This window comes from Clytia hemisphaerica, unplaced genomic scaffold (assembly GCF_902728285.1).
Source record: "Clytia hemisphaerica strain Z4C2 unplaced genomic scaffold, Clytia hemisphaerica genome assembly, whole genome shotgun sequence".
NCBI classification, from domain to species: domain Eukaryota; kingdom Metazoa; phylum Cnidaria; class Hydrozoa; order Leptothecata; family Clytiidae; genus Clytia; species Clytia hemisphaerica.
Window position 1 is genome coordinate 1,289,592 of NW_027103507.1, and position 18,250 is coordinate 1,307,841.

General features: G+C 33.3%; 1 protein-coding gene across 1 annotated transcript; it reads left to right on the top strand.

Moving 5' to 3' along the window:
• The first annotated feature begins 816 nt into the window (after positions 1-816).
• LOC136798923 (putative leucine-rich repeat-containing protein DDB_G0290503) lies at positions 817-18,089 on the top strand. Its single transcript, XM_067055600.1, has 16 exons — positions 817-867; positions 7,113-7,240; positions 8,363-8,525; positions 9,092-9,167; positions 9,674-9,756; positions 10,580-10,622; positions 11,405-11,532; positions 11,973-12,051; positions 12,622-12,773; positions 14,386-14,548; positions 14,868-14,948; positions 15,632-15,777; positions 16,347-16,510; positions 16,775-16,846; positions 17,082-17,214; positions 17,688-18,089. The coding sequence occupies exons 2-16, from the start codon at positions 7,138-7,140 to the stop codon at positions 17,809-17,811; spliced, it is 1,710 nt and encodes a 569-aa protein (XP_066911701.1). The 5' UTR covers positions 817-867; positions 7,113-7,137; the 3' UTR covers positions 17,812-18,089.
• The last annotated feature ends 161 nt before the right edge of the window (positions 18,090-18,250 follow it).

Sequence of the window (18,250 nt, forward strand, 5' to 3'; positions counted from 1 at the left end):
AAGTCACCAGGGGGTAAATAAAACAGACCTTAATACATTTATCGTTCGTTTCAACTTTACGATTCGTTTAAAACTCAGCCTCCTAAATATTTGGGGTAGGTAAAATATGTACAAAGAAATTCATACTTTTCCAACCCGGCCAATCTTTAAAAAAGAAGCGAACAATAAAATGTAATTACCCTTTCCAAATAAACCTCTTCGGTGGCGAGCGTAGTCTACTCTGATGTAATTGTAAAACTTATGTAATGGGAGTTTGACATAGTAATGTAATGTTGTTTGGGGAATTATGAAGTTCTCTGGAATTCCGATTGCATTTATTCAGGTTGAATTTTTATGACTTCTAATGGTACTTTTTCTAACGAGTTTGATTACTCTGTTCTCACACTTATGTCTTTTTTTTTCGCGTCCATTTTCGTGATTACTTTTATTCATATTTTTAAAGACAGGTAAGAAGGCATATTGATGTAACTGTCTGTCAAAATCGTTCCCCACCAACCTTCTTGTACATTGAACTTTGATGTCTTGATTGGGTGGTATTTTATAATCACCAATCTTAATCCACGTGGAGTTCATAAAGCCCTCTTCAAGTATTTTGTAAATATAACGACAAAAGTTAGAAAAGATTTGCTGCAAAAGCAAGGTAATGGATGATTAGAGTGAATTTTGGTCCGTCCTGTTTGTTTTTCTAGCGTGGTAGGACTACTTACTTTCTTTATATCTTAAGCCGCTAGGCTAGATCTAACCAAGTAACCAACTTTCTAAGGTCAGTATAAATTGGCGAGCTAACCTAGCAGCCACCTCTTTGAGATTGCGAGGCTTGCGAGTATGGCGGCAGATTTTCAAATTTTGTCATGCTTCAAGCTTTCAGTAAGTATTCCTTGGTTTTAATCGACAATGTTTCTTCGTTTCAGTTTGAGTAATCTACCAATAATAATCAAATAGTGCAAGTAGAATACAAAGGTCAATATTTCACCATTTAACCAAGACAAAGAGCCACAGTTTTGGGAACCGAAAATCATGGTCATGCGCGCGCGCCGCCTCACACGCACATGCTCTTCTCATTTCTGTCTCCTCCAAAATTTCTTTTTTCTCATTCTTCCTGTACCCATAAAATCAGAAGATTCTCTTTGTATAAAAACAAGCCAGACCTGCCATTTGAGATGTCTATTTTGCGTGGTGAGATAAAAATTTAGTCAGTTTATCGATATTACGCGAACGGCAGTGTGTGCTAAATTATTTTGGTTTCACTTTCGATTTCAAGCAAAGGTCTTAGCAACAGGGCGTGCATACATAGCAAACGAGGCTGGGTAGAAAAATATAAACATAGTATTCAAAAAAATACCGATCATCGTATAGAGCACCACTAAAAAATACCCCCTTTCTATGTTTAGAGAAATAAACTTTAACGTGGAAATCGTGTCTAATTGAGAAAAAACTTTGTTAACTTCCCAAATGGGAAGTTCTAACCCAATTAGGAGTAATCGGGAAATCATGCTACAAGTGGAATACATAAAAATAAAGCAAGGTTTAAAAAGTTCAACCAATAAAGCTATAATTAATATACTCAATTTTTTTTCAAACCTTTAAAACACTTATTTGTCATCTAATTTTCGCACGTTTGACCTGTTATAACAGAAATAAATATCTCGAAAAAGGAGTATAATATAACTCTTTCTTTTCAAAAAAAGCAAATGAGTCTTACCGTAGCTTTGTGTAATGTAATGTCAACATACCTTGTCTAATTCCGTCATAGCAACTATCTGGTTTGCAAAGTTAGTTACGAGTAGTTAGAGTGATTTTTATAAACAGCTTATTCAGAAGGTTTTATCTATAAACATTTTAAAGACTAGATAGTTACTAAGACAAATTTAGACAAGGTATGTGGCATTACACAGAGTTATGGTAATTACTTTGCATCACACTTCTAAAAAAAAATACTGTATTTAAGAGAGGGACTTGCCTTCGAGAGTTGCGGCACATTTATAGCATTACCTGTTTCTGTTGAAAGATTAGGGTTCTTCTAGTTGGAAGTAGGTAGAAAAATGCAAATTGGAGGAGAAAATTTATTTTCTTTAAACTGAAATTTGTCATGTTAACAGTTTGATTGTAAAACAATAAATGAAGTGCTTTATTTTGAGGGGACGATCTTCTGAATTTTAGAAGGGGATTTTCTTCTGAATTGGGAAGTTTGTTTCTTTGTTTACATTTCTTTATCTTCCCATTTCTGTTTTGGAGAAGTCAAACGTTCCTAAACCGACAGATGTTCCTACAGTCAAGTTAACTTCCTTTCAGGGAAATTTCTTCCTCATTCAGCAGGCATTCGGAAGTATCATCCCAATGGGGTTAGTGGCATAGACTGGTTATTTTTGACATTAATTTTCCAAATGTTTGTCATATAGTAAAAAAATTGGTACCTTAAAGGAAGAAATTTTAGCGGAAAGAAAATTTGGCGGATTTGGCCAGAGATTTCCGCCAAAGTTTCTTTTTTCCGCCATCCGCCAAATTAAACTCCCGCCAAATTAAACTTTTTGAAAGTATGATCTCTTTTAAGGTGGTTTTGCATTTTCTTACACCATTTTAAGCAGTGCTGCAAATAAGGAAATTTCAGTTGGCCGGTAATATTTTGAGTGCAACGAAAATAATTTGAGCAGGGGGGTCTGAGCAGGGGGTCTGGCAGAACCCCATTAGAAAAGTCTGAAATGACCTTTAGATTGGCTAAACACCTGTATTAATTCAAAATCTATTCCTCTTCTAATTGGAAACGTTATTAAGTATTTATCTAAGCCTCTAGTCTTTAAATTTTAACCGGACAAAATGAAAGATTGAGCTTCAGATTGGCCGGTAGAAACTACGAAATGACCGGTAATTACCGGTCACCGGCCGTTATTTGCAGCACTGATTTTAAGGATAAATTTTTCAGCAAACGCCAAATTAAATTCCCGCCAAATTTAGTTTTTTCGTCCATCCACCAAATTAAATTCCCTCTCTAAAAAGCTTTTTTGGCCATCCGCCAAATTAAATTCCCACCAAAATTTCTTCCTTTAAGGTATTGTTGGAAAGATATTTGAATGCGCTTATACTATCCATTATTTTTCTAAATTCTTTCAAGAAAATGAAGAAAAATGAACTGAATCTATCTATCTATCTATCTATCTATCTCACGGCGATCTTTGATTGGATTAATCCGATTCAATTTTCCTTGTTTCAGCCAAATTTTAGGAAATTAACCGAGAAGAAATACTTTCTTTTTCCTTTATCCTTTAGAGGATAAATATAAGTACATTCTGTAAAAAGTTCAAGCCTCTAGCACTTTCCTATCCGGAATTATCTTGATTCCGATTTGGAGGGATCTCAACCGGGATGAGGACGGGATAGAGGGATCTCTTGAAAACGAAAGTGCGAAATAACTGGTGAACAGTTTGATGTATTAAAAAACCTTTTTTCCTACTTTTACATTGCTATAACCAGACTTTATATACCAAATTTCATCTCCTTATGAGCACTACTTAAAGGGACATTAAAGTAGTAAAATGTAAACATTGCGCGAACCACGTGTCCTTAAAGAGAACAATTAGAATCACGTGTCCAAAACAAACTTGTAAAACAATTGAACAATCAAAATTAGCCACATTTGGTTTGATTTTTTATTTTGACATGTGACATTTGTTTTGATTTTGTATCCGCTGCATACAGTTTGTTTACAAATTTCGCAAGTGCTGTTATGTCCCTTTAAGGAGATACAAGGGATAGTAGCCAAAATAATCCCGATTTTACAAAAGTTCCAATGAAAGATCACTGTGTCTATCTAGGACCTATTATCCGTACTATACATAACAATGTCAATCTATTAATCATATAGTATTAATAGTAATGTTGAATAATTAAAAACTCCAGCATGAAAACAATATAATGCATAATTATTATAGTGTGCTTTAATTTTTTCTTAACTGTAACACAATCTTATCAGTATACACACTTCTATGTCCTAAGTGGAGTTAGTAGTAGTTCCCAATCTAATAGTGGAAGCTGGTATCTTCATCAACAAAGTTTTAATCTATTTTTTTTCTCTTTTAGATCAATGATTTGGCTTAGTCATTTCTGAGTGATCTTTGTGGATTGCAGTGACGTAAACAAAACAGCCAGAGTAAGCGAATAAGAGCAATGATGAAAAATTTTCTCTGAATTTGAACCCTACCCAGTTTGTTCTAGATTCTGCTGTTTTTCTGTTTTGAATGACTGTGCTGAATCTTCAGAATAACTGGAAAGGAAAGTGTTGATTTACACTTGAACTGAGCTCTTAAAAAATTATTTATTTTGACTGATATACATTTGCATAATCAAAATAATGTTTGACTGAACTACCTTAACCTGAAAGCCTGCCAGTAATATGTATAAGTAGATTGTGTAATTGGAATAAAGTCTCAAATAAAAAAGTAATTGATTATAATAATGAAATGAGTGCAATTACTCTAGGGGCTGAGTTAGGTCTCGTATGCACATCGGCGTATAGTAATTTTTTCTTTTGATCATGAAAGTATAGTCCTTGAAGAGTCAGAAAACGTGTGTGGCGTTATTTGGATCAGGCACAAATTTCCATAATGGCGGATTTTAGATTTTCAACCCTTTTCAAGGGCTACCTCTTGTTTGAAAAATATATTTTTTTAACTTTAAACATAGACATATTATATACCAATCGATCAGAAATTTTATGCTGATTAAGAAAAAGGTCAGAACCATGGTCTGAAAATTTTGTTATCTCGAGCTATGAAGTACTTTCGTTTTCAAAACTTAGAAAACGTAAGTACTTTGTATCTCTTGATAACGAAATGTGACGAAAGAAAATTTTGAATCTGCCATTATAGATTTCGAAATTCATGTAGAAAAAAAACTTTTCCTGAATTTTATTATCTGAACGGTTGGCAAGACCCTCCGAAAACTTCAAGTAAATTAAGTAAGCCAATCAAATGTTACAGCCACTCAAATCTGGAACCAAAAGTAGTCATTTCATAAAATCGAAATCGAAAGTGCTTCATATCTTCAGATAACGAAATTTTCAGACCATGATTCTGACCTTTTTCTTAATCAGCATAATTTGTGATCGATTGGTATATAATATGTCTATGTTTAAAGTCAAAAAAAAAAGTTTTTCAAGCAAGAGGGCTAAAAAGGGTTGAAAATCTAAAATCCGCCATTATGGAAATTTGTGCCTGATCCAAATAACGCCACACGTTTTCTGACTCTTCAAGGACTATACTTTCATGATCAAAAGAAAAAATGACTATACGCCGATGCGCATACGGGACCTAACTCAGCCCCTAGAGTAAATTCAATTGATAAACTTTAAAAAAATTGAACATGATCAAATGCAATACAACATAATTCAATGACAAAACTCTGATATTTTCTGATTGAGATTAGTCATTTATTTGATTGCATTAAATTAATTTGATGATTTTTTTGATTTATTCGATTGTCTCGCAGTCCAGGTTTTAGTAGGGAAAATGTTGAAAATCTTTATTCACAAATTTCAAGTCCTATGCTCGGAAAAAAAATACTTTAATGGTTCTCTCTGAGTAAAAAAAAAATTTTTGAGATTCGAGTCAACACAATTGTGTTTGCACTAAGTTGTAGGGACCACTGCCGGATGGGTGGTCAAAATTGGCAAATAGCTGGTTTTCAACTTAGTATGTTGTGCGAATTTGGAGAGAAAAAGGTTTCTTAGAAAACTTATTTTGATTTTCTCGAGGAAAGTAGAAACTTTTGTGTCATCACTTTAAATACAAATATAATGGAACGTTCTTGTAAAACGAACAATATAGTAGGCAGCCAAGCCTTGGGTCCCGTGACATCTTTTTTATGACCTAGCCATTTTTAGTCTATTCCAAAGAACAGTATATTACATGATATTTTTGAGAGGGAGGATGCGGATTAGGACCAGGAAAACTTTTTATGACCAAAATAGTGACGCCATCTGACGCCATATACAAAACTGCAATGGAAAGTAAGAGGTAGGAAAAAGCTGATTTTCAAAAGTCCAAATAAACGAAAATGATTGGTATCATCTGAAAGGGCATGAAATTTTGAGCAGAAAAATGTATTAAGTGGATAAATTTTTGCGTGTACTAATAATACAAATTTTCGCGAGATGAAAATTTAAAGATTTAGCATGGATTAAATTTCGCGAATCATAGGTCTTTAAGATTTTCGCAAAAATGGTCTTCTTTATTTAATTCCCGGCTATATAAATTGTAACTAGAAAAGAGATTTGTTTTTTAATCAAACAAAGGCAGACAAAGTCACTCAAGTACTTTTAGGAGGTTACTAGAGTTTATAATTGAAATGAAGAGTTGAACTTGTAATATAATAATTTGATTTCTTTCTGTGATTTCGAACTTTTATTTTCGTGATTTTAAAATTCCAAATAATTTTGCGTGGACTAATTTTTGCGAATCAAGGGCCTTCAAAATTTTTGCGTGGACTAAAATTTGTGAAAATGGCCAAATTTCACGAAAACTGCAAAAATTAATCCACGCGAAAATTTATCCACTTAAAGTTTTACAACAACTCTCTGACTAGAACACACAAAGAAAAACAGCCGCTTCAAGTTCAAAAACATACCAACGTCAGTACGATCAAGACAAGATTTGACGTCAAATCACAGTAGAACTGACAGTTAGTTGGCTTTAAAGCGTCACGATTTTGGTCACAAAAAGTTTTCCTGGGCCTTATCAGCGTCCCCCCTCTCCAAAATATCTTGTAATATACTGTTCTTTAGAATAGATTAAAATGGTGAGGTCCTAAAAAGATGTCACGGAACTCCAGGCTTGGGGGCTTAATATGGAAAGTTCTAAGAATGCTAAAGAACATTCTTGAATGCTCTGAACGCACATCCCTGATTATTCCCTTTTATTAACTAGTTTAAGGATGTCTTGGAATGTTCACAACGTTCTAGGAACGCTATGGAACGTTCATAAATGTGACCATTCCCAAAAACAACCTGTTACACATTTCATTAGTCCAGTACTGCAGCTTTATGTACAAAATAATAAAGATTAGGTTACATTCATTGACAATGTCCCAAGTTTAATTATCTTTCAGCTTCCAAATTTTAGGTTTAATAATAAAACTGGAATCAAAATGTCTGACGACTTTACAAAATATTTGATGGCTGCTGGAAATGATATAGGGAAAGAAAAATCTCCAAATAAGCCAGATATTCTGACTTTAATTCAAAAGTTAGGTGAGTCTTGTTGATAAATTTAATATTTTGCATAACAAATTGATGATTTAAGAATGATGTATTTATACCCCTTTACTTGATTTCCAAATTTAATTCAGATCTTCTAAGCCAGACAGGGGTACTTTATGATTCCTCATACTGTATCACTTTGAATGAACTGTGAATAATTATTTCAATAAAGACCTTAAATAAACGCCCTTTTCTAATAAACACCTCCTCTAGGATCGGTGTTTTTGTTTGAACAAGAAGTTTTAAAGGGGACGTCAGCTTTGGGATATCATTTTTACCATTTTTTTAGAGAAGATACCTACGATGAAAAAAAAAGTGATTGCAAAAAGAACGAACAAAAAATCTTTTTTTTTTGGCTGAGTTATTCAAATTTTAATTTCTATTGTTTTGACTCTACGATGGAGAAAATAAACGAAGGAGAGTAAATTTGTGACGTAGATAATGTTCCCCTCCTCTTTCTTTTAATAACAAATTTCTCCGAATAACTCACAAATATCTGCTCTTTTTCGCCAGCGATTTCTAGAACAGAGATCCTCCATTTTCCAAGTCACTAATTCTATACTCAGAAGAGATCGTATTTCAGCCAAGTATAGATAAACTGGATAAAACTAATGAACAGATAAAATATTCTGAAGGAAAGAAAGCAGATCGACTTTTCTGTTTAATAATTATGAAATCTCTCTCTTTTTACTGAAAATCTTGTTTAACAAATGTTGTTTAAAAAATAGAAGTAACATTTGCTACGTCACAGATTTAAAAAGAAGGGAAATTTTCAAACGTCTATTATTAGGCATTGAGAAAAAAACTTTCAATAATAGCTCATTTTGATCGTCTTGCTCTAAATTTTCTAAATGTAACAAAAAATGTGTGACAAAAATTTGGGCTGACGTCCCCTTTAAAGATGTATAGGATGAAAGAAAACTTGGAAATATTATATCTTTAATATACAAACTGATTTTGACCCATTCCTACTTTCCTGAATAGAAATATCTTGTACTCAAATAATAATAATGAATAGGCAAATAGGCTCACATCTGGAGAAGTGTTAGGGTGATCAAAGTTATCTATTTGTAAGTGTGCACCTTTATATTATATTCCTTTTTTCCCTCATAGAGGCAACCATAGCTGAATTACAAACAACAATAAACAAGAGGGATGTGCAATTGAAGCATGTGAAATCCTATTATAAATCAGTCGATGTTACTATTTCTCAAATTAATGGAATCACTAAAGCCCTAGAGAATATATATAACAAAAAGAAAGTGCTAGCTGAAAGGTAAATATTAGAACAATAAAGAATGTTAACAGTGTGATCTAAAAATAGTCAAATATGGGCTAATTAAAAGACAATATGAATCAGAGGTCAATATTAAAATTTCACATTTCATTGATGTTTAGTGACATGTTGGTAAAGCAAAGAAACTATAAACTTCTTTTATCAAAGATACATATTGACTAAAATGGCACAGATAAGAAAAATTTCATCTTGTAATAAATTTTCCTTGTTTCCAAATCTTTTCTGCACTTAGGAATGTGTTCTGAAGCTGGAAGTAAATTTGGACAAGGGCTTTATCTTATCTTTGTATAAGTGCTTGATAATAGAAAACAAGTAGAACAGATTTAATTTGAAAAGTAAAATTCTCAAAATCCTTTTTACCTGAGTTAAAATTATTCAAAATGGGATGAGATTGTTTCAGCTCTTTTCCAAACACACTGTATTTTTATAGTCTCGTATGAAACAGGAATACTTTAGTAATAACAAAGCCTTTGAATAATGGTTCAATTAAGAATAAAGAAATAGTTCATCTTGAATGATGAAATACCTTGTCCATCAAATTTTAGATCCCAACCAGAAAGCTCTTTATTATTTGCACGGTCAAAAAGCAAAAATGCTCCAGGAAAAGAATCTCCTTGCATGGTGAGTTGTTGTTACTAGTATCAATTCTTTTTCTTTACTAATTTGGAATTTAGAATTCTAAATGGAAATTAAAGTTTGTTCTAAAATTTGGCAGTCCACACATTTTGATACCTTGCTCTTGAAGGACTTGGTTGATTTCAAATATGTTTTCAGATTTTAATATCTTTCTTGGATCAACAGTTACAGTCTTCCAAAGTGGGTCCACTTCAGCCATTTTTGGTTATTTTTAGCCTACGTTGAATGGCTGTAACTTCAGCTGAAAGAAAGATATAAGAAATCTGAAACTGTTTTCTTTTCTTTCTTTTTTCCATCTCCATTTTTCATCTTCATTTTTTATAAAATATTTGAAAGGTTTTGAAGGTCTTGAAATCATCCGCTTAAGATTATCTTTTCAACAAGGTATTACTTTTAGTTATATATTTTCTCCTTCAAGAGTAATATTTTGGAATAGACTTTATGTAAAATTTATGTTTAGAGCACACCTTGTTATTTTTTTTTACTTCCAGAGAAATGTTCGGGAAACATGCGAAATCATTTCTTCCTTCTTTATGCAACAATATTATGAAAACGCTGGCCTTCAAGTTGAAAAGTAAGATACAGTTATTCAGACATTAACTACATTATCTACAGTGCATCCAATATAAAGCAGATGACTCCATACTATAATAAATTTAACTTGGGTGTTGCAAGATACTTTTTGGCTGAAAAGTTTTTGAATAAGCAAAAAACTTGTTTTCAAGGCCTGATATAGCACAAATTTGGCAGGGATTTAATTTGGGGATGGCAGAAAAAAACACTTTTGAAAACTTAATTTGGCAGATTTCAGGTAGTTTCACAAAATTCACCAGAATGTTTTTCCTTTAAGGTACCTTTTTGTCTTGTGTGGATTAAATTTTAATACCAAAATTTCTTTTTTCCTGAGAAATATGTTTTGCAAGTACTAAATTTTGCAATTGCCAACTTTTTGGAATAAGGGTCAAAACAAGAAAAAGACTGACTTTTCTTAACACATGAGGTATTAGGACGTATTAGGTGCAAAAGTAGTATCAAAGTTGTAACAAAATGGTGACAAAATTAGTAACACAATGTGAAATTCTTTTGCCAATTGGAAAATTTCAGTGTGTTTTTAATTTTGCAACTTAGTGTTTTGTGAAGTTTTGCCTAGGAACTTGCAAAATTAAGGACATAAGAAAATTTAGTACTCGAAAATATATACACTTAAAGTACATCCCGTAAGGCTTTATTCAGCTTTGATTTTGCAGGATAAGCAACCAGTCTCAAGAATATGGTAAATAATCAACCTCAGTTTCTTACAGCAAAAGCCCACAATAGCAAATTATTTCAGATTGTTTGGTCATTACCAAGTATGTAATAATTGTAGTTTAATCAGTCAACTAATTCCTCTTCGTTAGGGATAAAGAAATTTCAAAAGATGAATTGTGGAACCAAACAGAGGTATTCGTCTTTTTATGATGATCTTAAATTTCCGAGGGTCTGACACCTACTCATGTTCATTAAAAATTACAAAAAGTCCTGTAAAGAAATTATCTTTAATAGGATCTGTGTGACTCAAAACTCTAAAGCCAGATTATATACATATTTAAATTGAGGCTCTGTTTCACTATTGAAAATGCTGAGCTTTAGAAAAGGTAGGTAGCAAGCATCCCCTCTGATATTTTTTGATATAGGGGATGCTTATCGTGTATTAAATTCCCGTCTGAGGAGAGTTACCCCACATTCTGGGTTACCTGTTTCCCTTTTTTATAGAAAGATTCAGACTTGCAATGCTTGTATTAACCTTGTAGCTACCTAAAGGGAAGAATTCTTGGTGAGAAGAAATTTTGGCGAATGAGCACATTCGCCAATTTTTGAATTTATTTTGGCAATTTAATAAAATTTCTAAATTTGGTAAGAATTAATTTTGGTGACAACTCATTTGTCAAATTCGCCAAAATTTCTTTCTGCGGAATTTAAATTCGTGGTTCACAGCTTAAAATTTGGAAGTTTCGTTGAGTTTAATTTCACAGTTGAGGGACTTTTTTAATGGCCTATTTTACCTTATTTTACTTGACTCTCCATCTATTTTTAATACCTTCATGCTATAATATAATGGAGTGAACCTTTTTAGTACACATATATCCAAGACTTTAGTTCTAACCCTCTCCCCTGAGATTTGTTGGATTTTAATTTGACAATTCAAGTATATTTCCAAATTTAGTACTTTTCACTCTACTTAGGATATCGTACATTCGTACAGTCCACAAGAAATCCAAGATGCAATGGTCTCAAATGTCAAGCAGTCAACATCAAACCTCAATGAAATCTGCTCACGTATTGACTTGAAAAGAGATGCACAAAATTTGAAGTAAGAGATGCTAATCTGTCTTTATTTTGGGTACTTTATGAAGGATTTCTACTTTAGGGGTTCGTTACTGCTTTTAGAAACTATCAAGATGAGGTTAGCCAAGATGGAGATACAACTACTTTAATTTTGGTGAACACTAACTAAAAATTAAGTTTGACAATGAACCTATTTTGACAAGGCAGTCATTTTCTTTCTATTTGTGAGAACTTATTTTGGCAGGAAGTATAATGTCGAAAAGTAAATGTTTTGGACAAAAGTAGGTGTTAGAATTTTGAGAAAATTATGGAATAATATAATTTTGGTGAGAGACCACTTTCAGGATTGATCTTGAGAGATAGTAATTTTTGCAATTTTTGGCAATATATATTTCCCAGATTTAAGGTCAAATTTCTGACAGTCAATTTTCGTGGTGTTGAAATATTGATTATTTTTACTTTTAGGTTCATGTTTGAAACTGGGAAATTGAAAGATGTCTCCACAAAACCTGTTTTAATGCAAACAGTCCAGCAGTTAATAGAGGTACCTTTCTGACAATTCCAAGTTAAAAACTAGTTTCATACCTTTGAGGGCTACATACACTACACAATATATTGTCAGGCAATATATTGATAGTATATTGCTGAATGCTAGCAATACATGAAAAGGTTTCCGCAATATATTGAAAAGGTGTCGGCAATATCAGCTCGATTTGCAATATTCCGGCAATATAGGGGAAATGCTTACAGATAGAAAATTCCTTTTTATAATAGATCACCTCTGTTGTTTACTCCGTACATTACGGTCTGAAAACTATATTGTCGAGTATTGCTCACCAATATATTGTATAGTCTAAGAAACACTTTACAGGCCTCTAATGGAAGTCTTAATCTACCGATTTTCATTTATATAATCATTAAAAACTTAAATTGAGAACGTTTTCTATCACTTGATATAATGAAAAGACAACCCCTGACAATGGCCAATGTTCAGAGAAAAAATACATCAGACGTATTTAATCTTCCAAGACACCTCAATGGAAAACATACTGCTTGTCATCAATCTTCAATTTCTTGTTGTTCTTGTGGTAATTGCAATGCATAATCATTTTAGGAGGGCCAAAAACAACACTTTAAGAGATTCTTAGCCAGTGAAAAAGCAAAGAATAAAGCACACGAACTAGAGAAGAAGCTCCAATCAATAAACAATGGTATCAAAGAAAAGATATCTAATAAATATGAAGGGGAAAAGGCAGAGGAACTAATGTGAGTATATTTTCTTGCATATTTTAAGTCTCACAAATTAGGAATTCCATTTGCGTGTTAAACAAAATGTTTGAATATGTTATAATATTATCCGTGATAATTATGAAAGAGCTGACAACATCGCAGATTGCAAATTAATCAAAATGATGACATGAGGTTTTTAAAGTGATTTTCATATAAAGATCATTTACCAAAGGTCTAGTGACAAGTATTGTGTGTGTCTAGGAAAAAGCAGAACATTTTTTATATAAAGTAAAATCCTCAACATTCATCATCTAACGAGAGTTATGTAATGAAATAAAATGAAATTTCCTTGCTCAATCAATGGATGTTCAAAATTACAAAGTAATTTGAAAATAAATAAGAGTTCACCGTAAAATCCCAAAAAATTTGGGATATTTTATGTAAATTCTGTTCTCCTTATTGCCGGGGTACATTATTAGTACACCACACTAAACACACTACACATTCAGCCAATACTTTTTTAGGGGAACCCTGTATTCTCAACTTCAGTTGAGCTATAATCTGAGAATGTCTGTATGTATGTATGTATGTATGTATGTATGTATGTATGTATGTATGTATGTATGTATGTATGTATGTATGTATGTATGTATGTATGTATGTATGTATGTATGTATTGTATGTATGTATGTATGTATGTATGTATGTATGTATGTATGTATGTATGTATGTATGTATGTATGTATGTATGTATGTATGTCCGTCCGAAAACTTTAGGGCAGGCTGGACACTTCAAAAAAGGTCGGATTTGGCTGAAATTTGGCACACTTGTTCCTTGGGTGAATATCTGGGGGTGTTTTTTTCATTTTTTGAAAATTTTGATTTTTGGGGCCTGGGGACGAGTTTTTCGCCAAAACGAGGCTAAAACTTTGGGGCAGCCTGGACACTTCAAAAAAGGTCGGATTTGGCTGAAATTTGGCACACTTGTTCCTTGGGTGAATATCTGGGGGTGTTTTTTTTCATTTTTTGAAAATTTTGATTTTGGGGACCTAGGCACGAGTTTTTCGCCAAAACGAGGCTAAAACTTTGGGACAGCCTGGAGACTTCAAAAATTGTTCGATTTGGCTGAAATTTTGCACACTTGTTCCTTGGGTGAATATCTGGGGGAGCTTTTTTCATTTTTTGAAAATTTTGATTTTTGGGGCCTAGACACAAGTTTTTCGCCAAAACGAGGCTAAAACTTTTGGACAGCCTGGAGACTTCAAAAATTGTTCGATTTGGCTGAAATTTTGCACACTTGTTCCTTGGGTGAATATCTGGGGGTGCTTTTTGCATTTTTTCAAAAATTTTGATTTTTGGGGCCTGGGAACGAGTTTCTTGCCAAAACAAGGCTAAAGCTTTGGAGCAGTCTACAGGCCTCCAAAATGATCGGATTTGGTTGAAATTTGGCACACTTGTTCCTTGGGTGAATATCTGGGGGTCTACAATTGGGCCTATGAATGATTTGAAGCCACTGAAGTTGAGCCCAGTGCGTTGCGCACGTTCGACTATTTTTCAGGACAAGGTTAAACAAATTGTACTATAATCGGATCCTATAATAAAATGCTGTTAAATAAATTCAATTTTCGATATTGTCTATATTTTTTAGGTCAATGATGTTGTTGAAGCAGGAGGAAGGGATGTTGGACTCCTCCCACCAATACCTTCAGCAAGAAATAACCAGGCTCAAAGCAGAGAAACATTTAAAAGAAAAAGAGGTTGGCGTCCTGCTTGAGAAATATGATAGAATACAAAGTTTTGATAGAACCGTCGTAAGTACTCAATTGGTTGTTTGATTATTTTGAAAGTTTTTTCATACAATACATCCTGAAAAATAAACAAAATTTTCTTTTCGAGGAAAAATTGAATAATGGCGTGGGGGGACCTGATTATCCCAGGTTTGGAAATTGTCCCTCTTCTTTGACAGCTAAGAAAGTATCCAAAATTGATAAACAGGGGGTTCCTAATAAGGTGCATGGGTTGTAAAGAAATCGAAAAGTTAACAACGTTTATTAGGAATATTCTTCATTTTTATGTACTTCGCAAAATCATCTTCATTTAGTAACTTTTTCACTCTGATTCCTTTCACAGCAAGGCAAGCAAACAGTCATTCAACGGTTAATCAAGAACAATGGCTCTGCTAAAAGTAAACACCAGCAACAACACAATGATGTAAATAACTTTTCTATCTCCATCTTACGATTACACAGGGGGGAGGGTCATGCAGTTATTCCATTATGCCGGGATTTTCTTCATAGATATGACAAAAGTTTTAATTGACAAATGATAAACTTTCAGATATTTCTTTTCATAAAACTTCAATTTTTTGCGTCAATTCAGAATATTTTTTTCAAGAGTGAGAAAATGTGCATTTACTCCACATCGCAACTGTTTAAATAGTTGCTACAACACCAAGTGTCATAGTCTACTGTTTTTTAGAGCAAATAATCGTTCGGTTTGCAAAGATTTGTTTCCACTTCAGCTTTTTGTTGGAAAAACCATTGGGCTGTTCCATTAAATTTCCATACATTTCCAAAGATTTTTAGAACCCCCTGGAAAATGGCAAAGTTTGTAGAAGAACCCTTGGAAAAATTCTTTTCATACCTTAAAAGTGAGGGTGAATGAACTAAAATCATACTCTTACCCCCTGGTAATTTTAGAATAACTTTTTACCCTCTTGGAAAAATAAAAATGAAGAAACACCCCTTGGAAATTTTTCTCGGATTACCCCCTGGAAATGTTCGTCCACCCCCTGCATGGATATAAAATAGAATGGCCCATTTTGATTGGCCATGGTATTTTCTGTTCTAGCTGCCTACTGCATGTGTTAACATCCACTTTCATTTTTCTCATAGATTGTGACAAAAGCTGAAGAGAAAATCATCAAATGTCAATCTGAACTACCCGCTGTTTGTGATCGCTTCAAAGAAGCTCAACTGGAAGAAATATCTGAGTATACAAAAACTCCTATTGCCAATCTACAAACTATCATAACATCCAGGTAATGGGACTTCATCTTTATTTAAAACGTCATTACAAACATCATTATTACTTTTCTTATTACCTTTGTAAAAGAAAAATATTTTGACGAGAATTTGATTCGGCAGACTGAAGTATTAGATTTGGCGGATAAAGGATACACCTGAAATAAGCACGCATTTGGGGAATGATTACTTTAATCCGCCGAATCCGCCAAATTAAGCTTCCCGCCAAAATGTCTTCCTTTAAGGTATTAATATTAGACAAAAGGTAGTTCTTTCTCAATGCTGGTGTTCACATTACTTCACAGGAAAAAATTTCGAAATTGCATGGATGTGAAATAGCAGCCATTTCCCGCGCGGGATTTTTCTTTGCTTTGGATGATTCTTGCTAAATTACATGGCATGTGAATTTGAAATTCAGAGTTTTTTCATCTATTTTAAACGATTGAAAAACTTTAGACTAAAAACCCCAGCATGAAAATGGATGAATGCTCAAATAGGCTTGTCTACTTAACATTTAATTCGTGACAAATCTAAGAGAAAATAAGTGATGAAATTGGATAAAACTTTTCCCGATCAATATTTTTAGTGATAAACGCTTACTGGTATCAGAGCTATCGATTAATCGAACAAGCCAAAAGTTCAAGCAGCCAGGAGGAGAACAACTCAAGATGATACAATCAACCATAGAAGCTTCAACGCACACTCCTTCTGAGAGCATAATTTCAAAACTCTTAGAGACAACTGGTGAAAGTAAGAATCGTTCAACAAACGTTCTCTTTCTTGTTTTCACTGTAAAAGATCATAAAAGTTCTTTTTAGGTTGTTTTTTGCCAACCTAGACGTCCTTTGAACTATAAACCCTCTTCAATGTACTTTGGATTCACAAGCTGTTTCCATTAAAGATCACGTTTTTCAACGATCATAGAAAACGAGGCAATCCAGGAAATGTAACTTGTTGACAATCTACTTGCTCCTAGTAGCTTGAATTATAATTGGTTTTGATTCTCCTTCTTAGCGTTTGATCGAAGAAGTCATCTGGCTAATGACGAACAACACAGAATAACAAACACTGTCACTAAGATGGAAGGTAATCATTTTTTCAATGTTTTTTTGCACTTTGTACGATGACAACCATTCATATTATTGTTCTTCCACTATGATTTGGTTACCTTATAGGAACTAATATTTTTGCCTTTTTGTTTCTACTGCAAAAATTAGTGACTTCCACACGTCATAGAAGATTTATTAGAAATTTGTAAAAAAAAACGAACAGAGTTCTTGTTGTTTTTATTACTAAATAAACAAAAAATAATATTTTTCAGAAATTCGTGAGCGTATCTCCCATTCGAATAAGGAAGATATCAATGCATCACTCCCTTCACTCAAAGACTGTCAACGGAAATCACATGACATTTTGTCCGAATCCCTCAAGTTCCGTAATGCGGTTAATACATGGTAAGTGTTTTAGAAATTCCTGTGCATCGTCGACAATTACTTTGGATTTAAATGATTTTAGTCAGAAAATTTAAAAAGCCCTCATAAGCTTTTACCCCATGAAGTGCCATCCTCTTCATAACTTTAAAAAAAAAATTAGCAATCTCATGCGATGCCGGTAGCATTTACTGGGTAAAAAAAACTGACCCATGTAAACCAAGCTATATCACTGGTCGTAGTTTTTTTTAAGTGGTAACCGCAAAGAAGCCATTGTAGTGTTAATACTTTGCCTAACGAATAACCACGCGCTACATCAGTAGTGACAAGAAAAGTAGACCTAGCTCTCTCGATGCGGCAATCAAAACAGTTGAGAAACTGCTTCCAGGGTTTAAATAAAGCTCAGTGCTTAAAAAGCACTGTTCAGTAACTTAACTTACTATTCCTACCCTTAGTCTTTTTTCCTTTAATAAATATCTTTATTTCTTTCGGTTCAGGTGGGACCAACCAGCTCAACACTTGGTACCCTGGGTTAAAGAAGATGGCCACAACACAACTCAATATTTAGACAAATTTACCGCAAATAGTGAATTACTCAAAAAAATACAACTTATAAATTGAAAGGCTTTGGCAATACCTTCGAATAGTTACATAAATCTTCCAAACTTCTACTTTTTACTTTTCGTAAATTCAACATTCGACTATAAATTTTGAAAACGGGCACTGTCATTTGCCTATCAATAGAATGGCTAAGTTGTTTTTAACCCTAATGAAGGATGTATAGGTAAAGAAACGCTGTAATTAGTTAACTAAACTTTACGTTCCGTCAAATTATATACATATAGTAATTATTGTAAATAAAATATGAAATAAATTTTGCATAACAGAATTGCTCCCTTAATATGCTCCGGTATGTCTTTCTCGTCCCTTAAATCTTGTTCATGATATTGACATTAAGGTGTTGTTGTAGCATACGTTTGTTTGAATTATTTCGGGAGCTAAACATGAAAACACATCAGAAATTTTCCCGGGAAAAAGGGAATTGTGATGGTTTGTTTGT

Excerpts from the sequence above, each read along its gene's own strand:
- LOC136798923 (XM_067055600.1), top strand. The coding sequence starts at position 7,138 with ATGTCTGACGACTTTACAAAATATTTGATGGCTGCTGGAAATGATATA. Across the intron at positions 14,949-15,631 it reads ACCAGCAACAACACAATGAT|ATTGTGACAAAAGCTGAAGA; the intron begins GTAAATAACTTT and ends TTTTTCTCATAG. Across the intron at positions 16,511-16,774 it reads CTTAGAGACAACTGGTGAAA|CGTTTGATCGAAGAAGTCAT; the intron begins GTAAGAATCGTT and ends TCTCCTTCTTAG.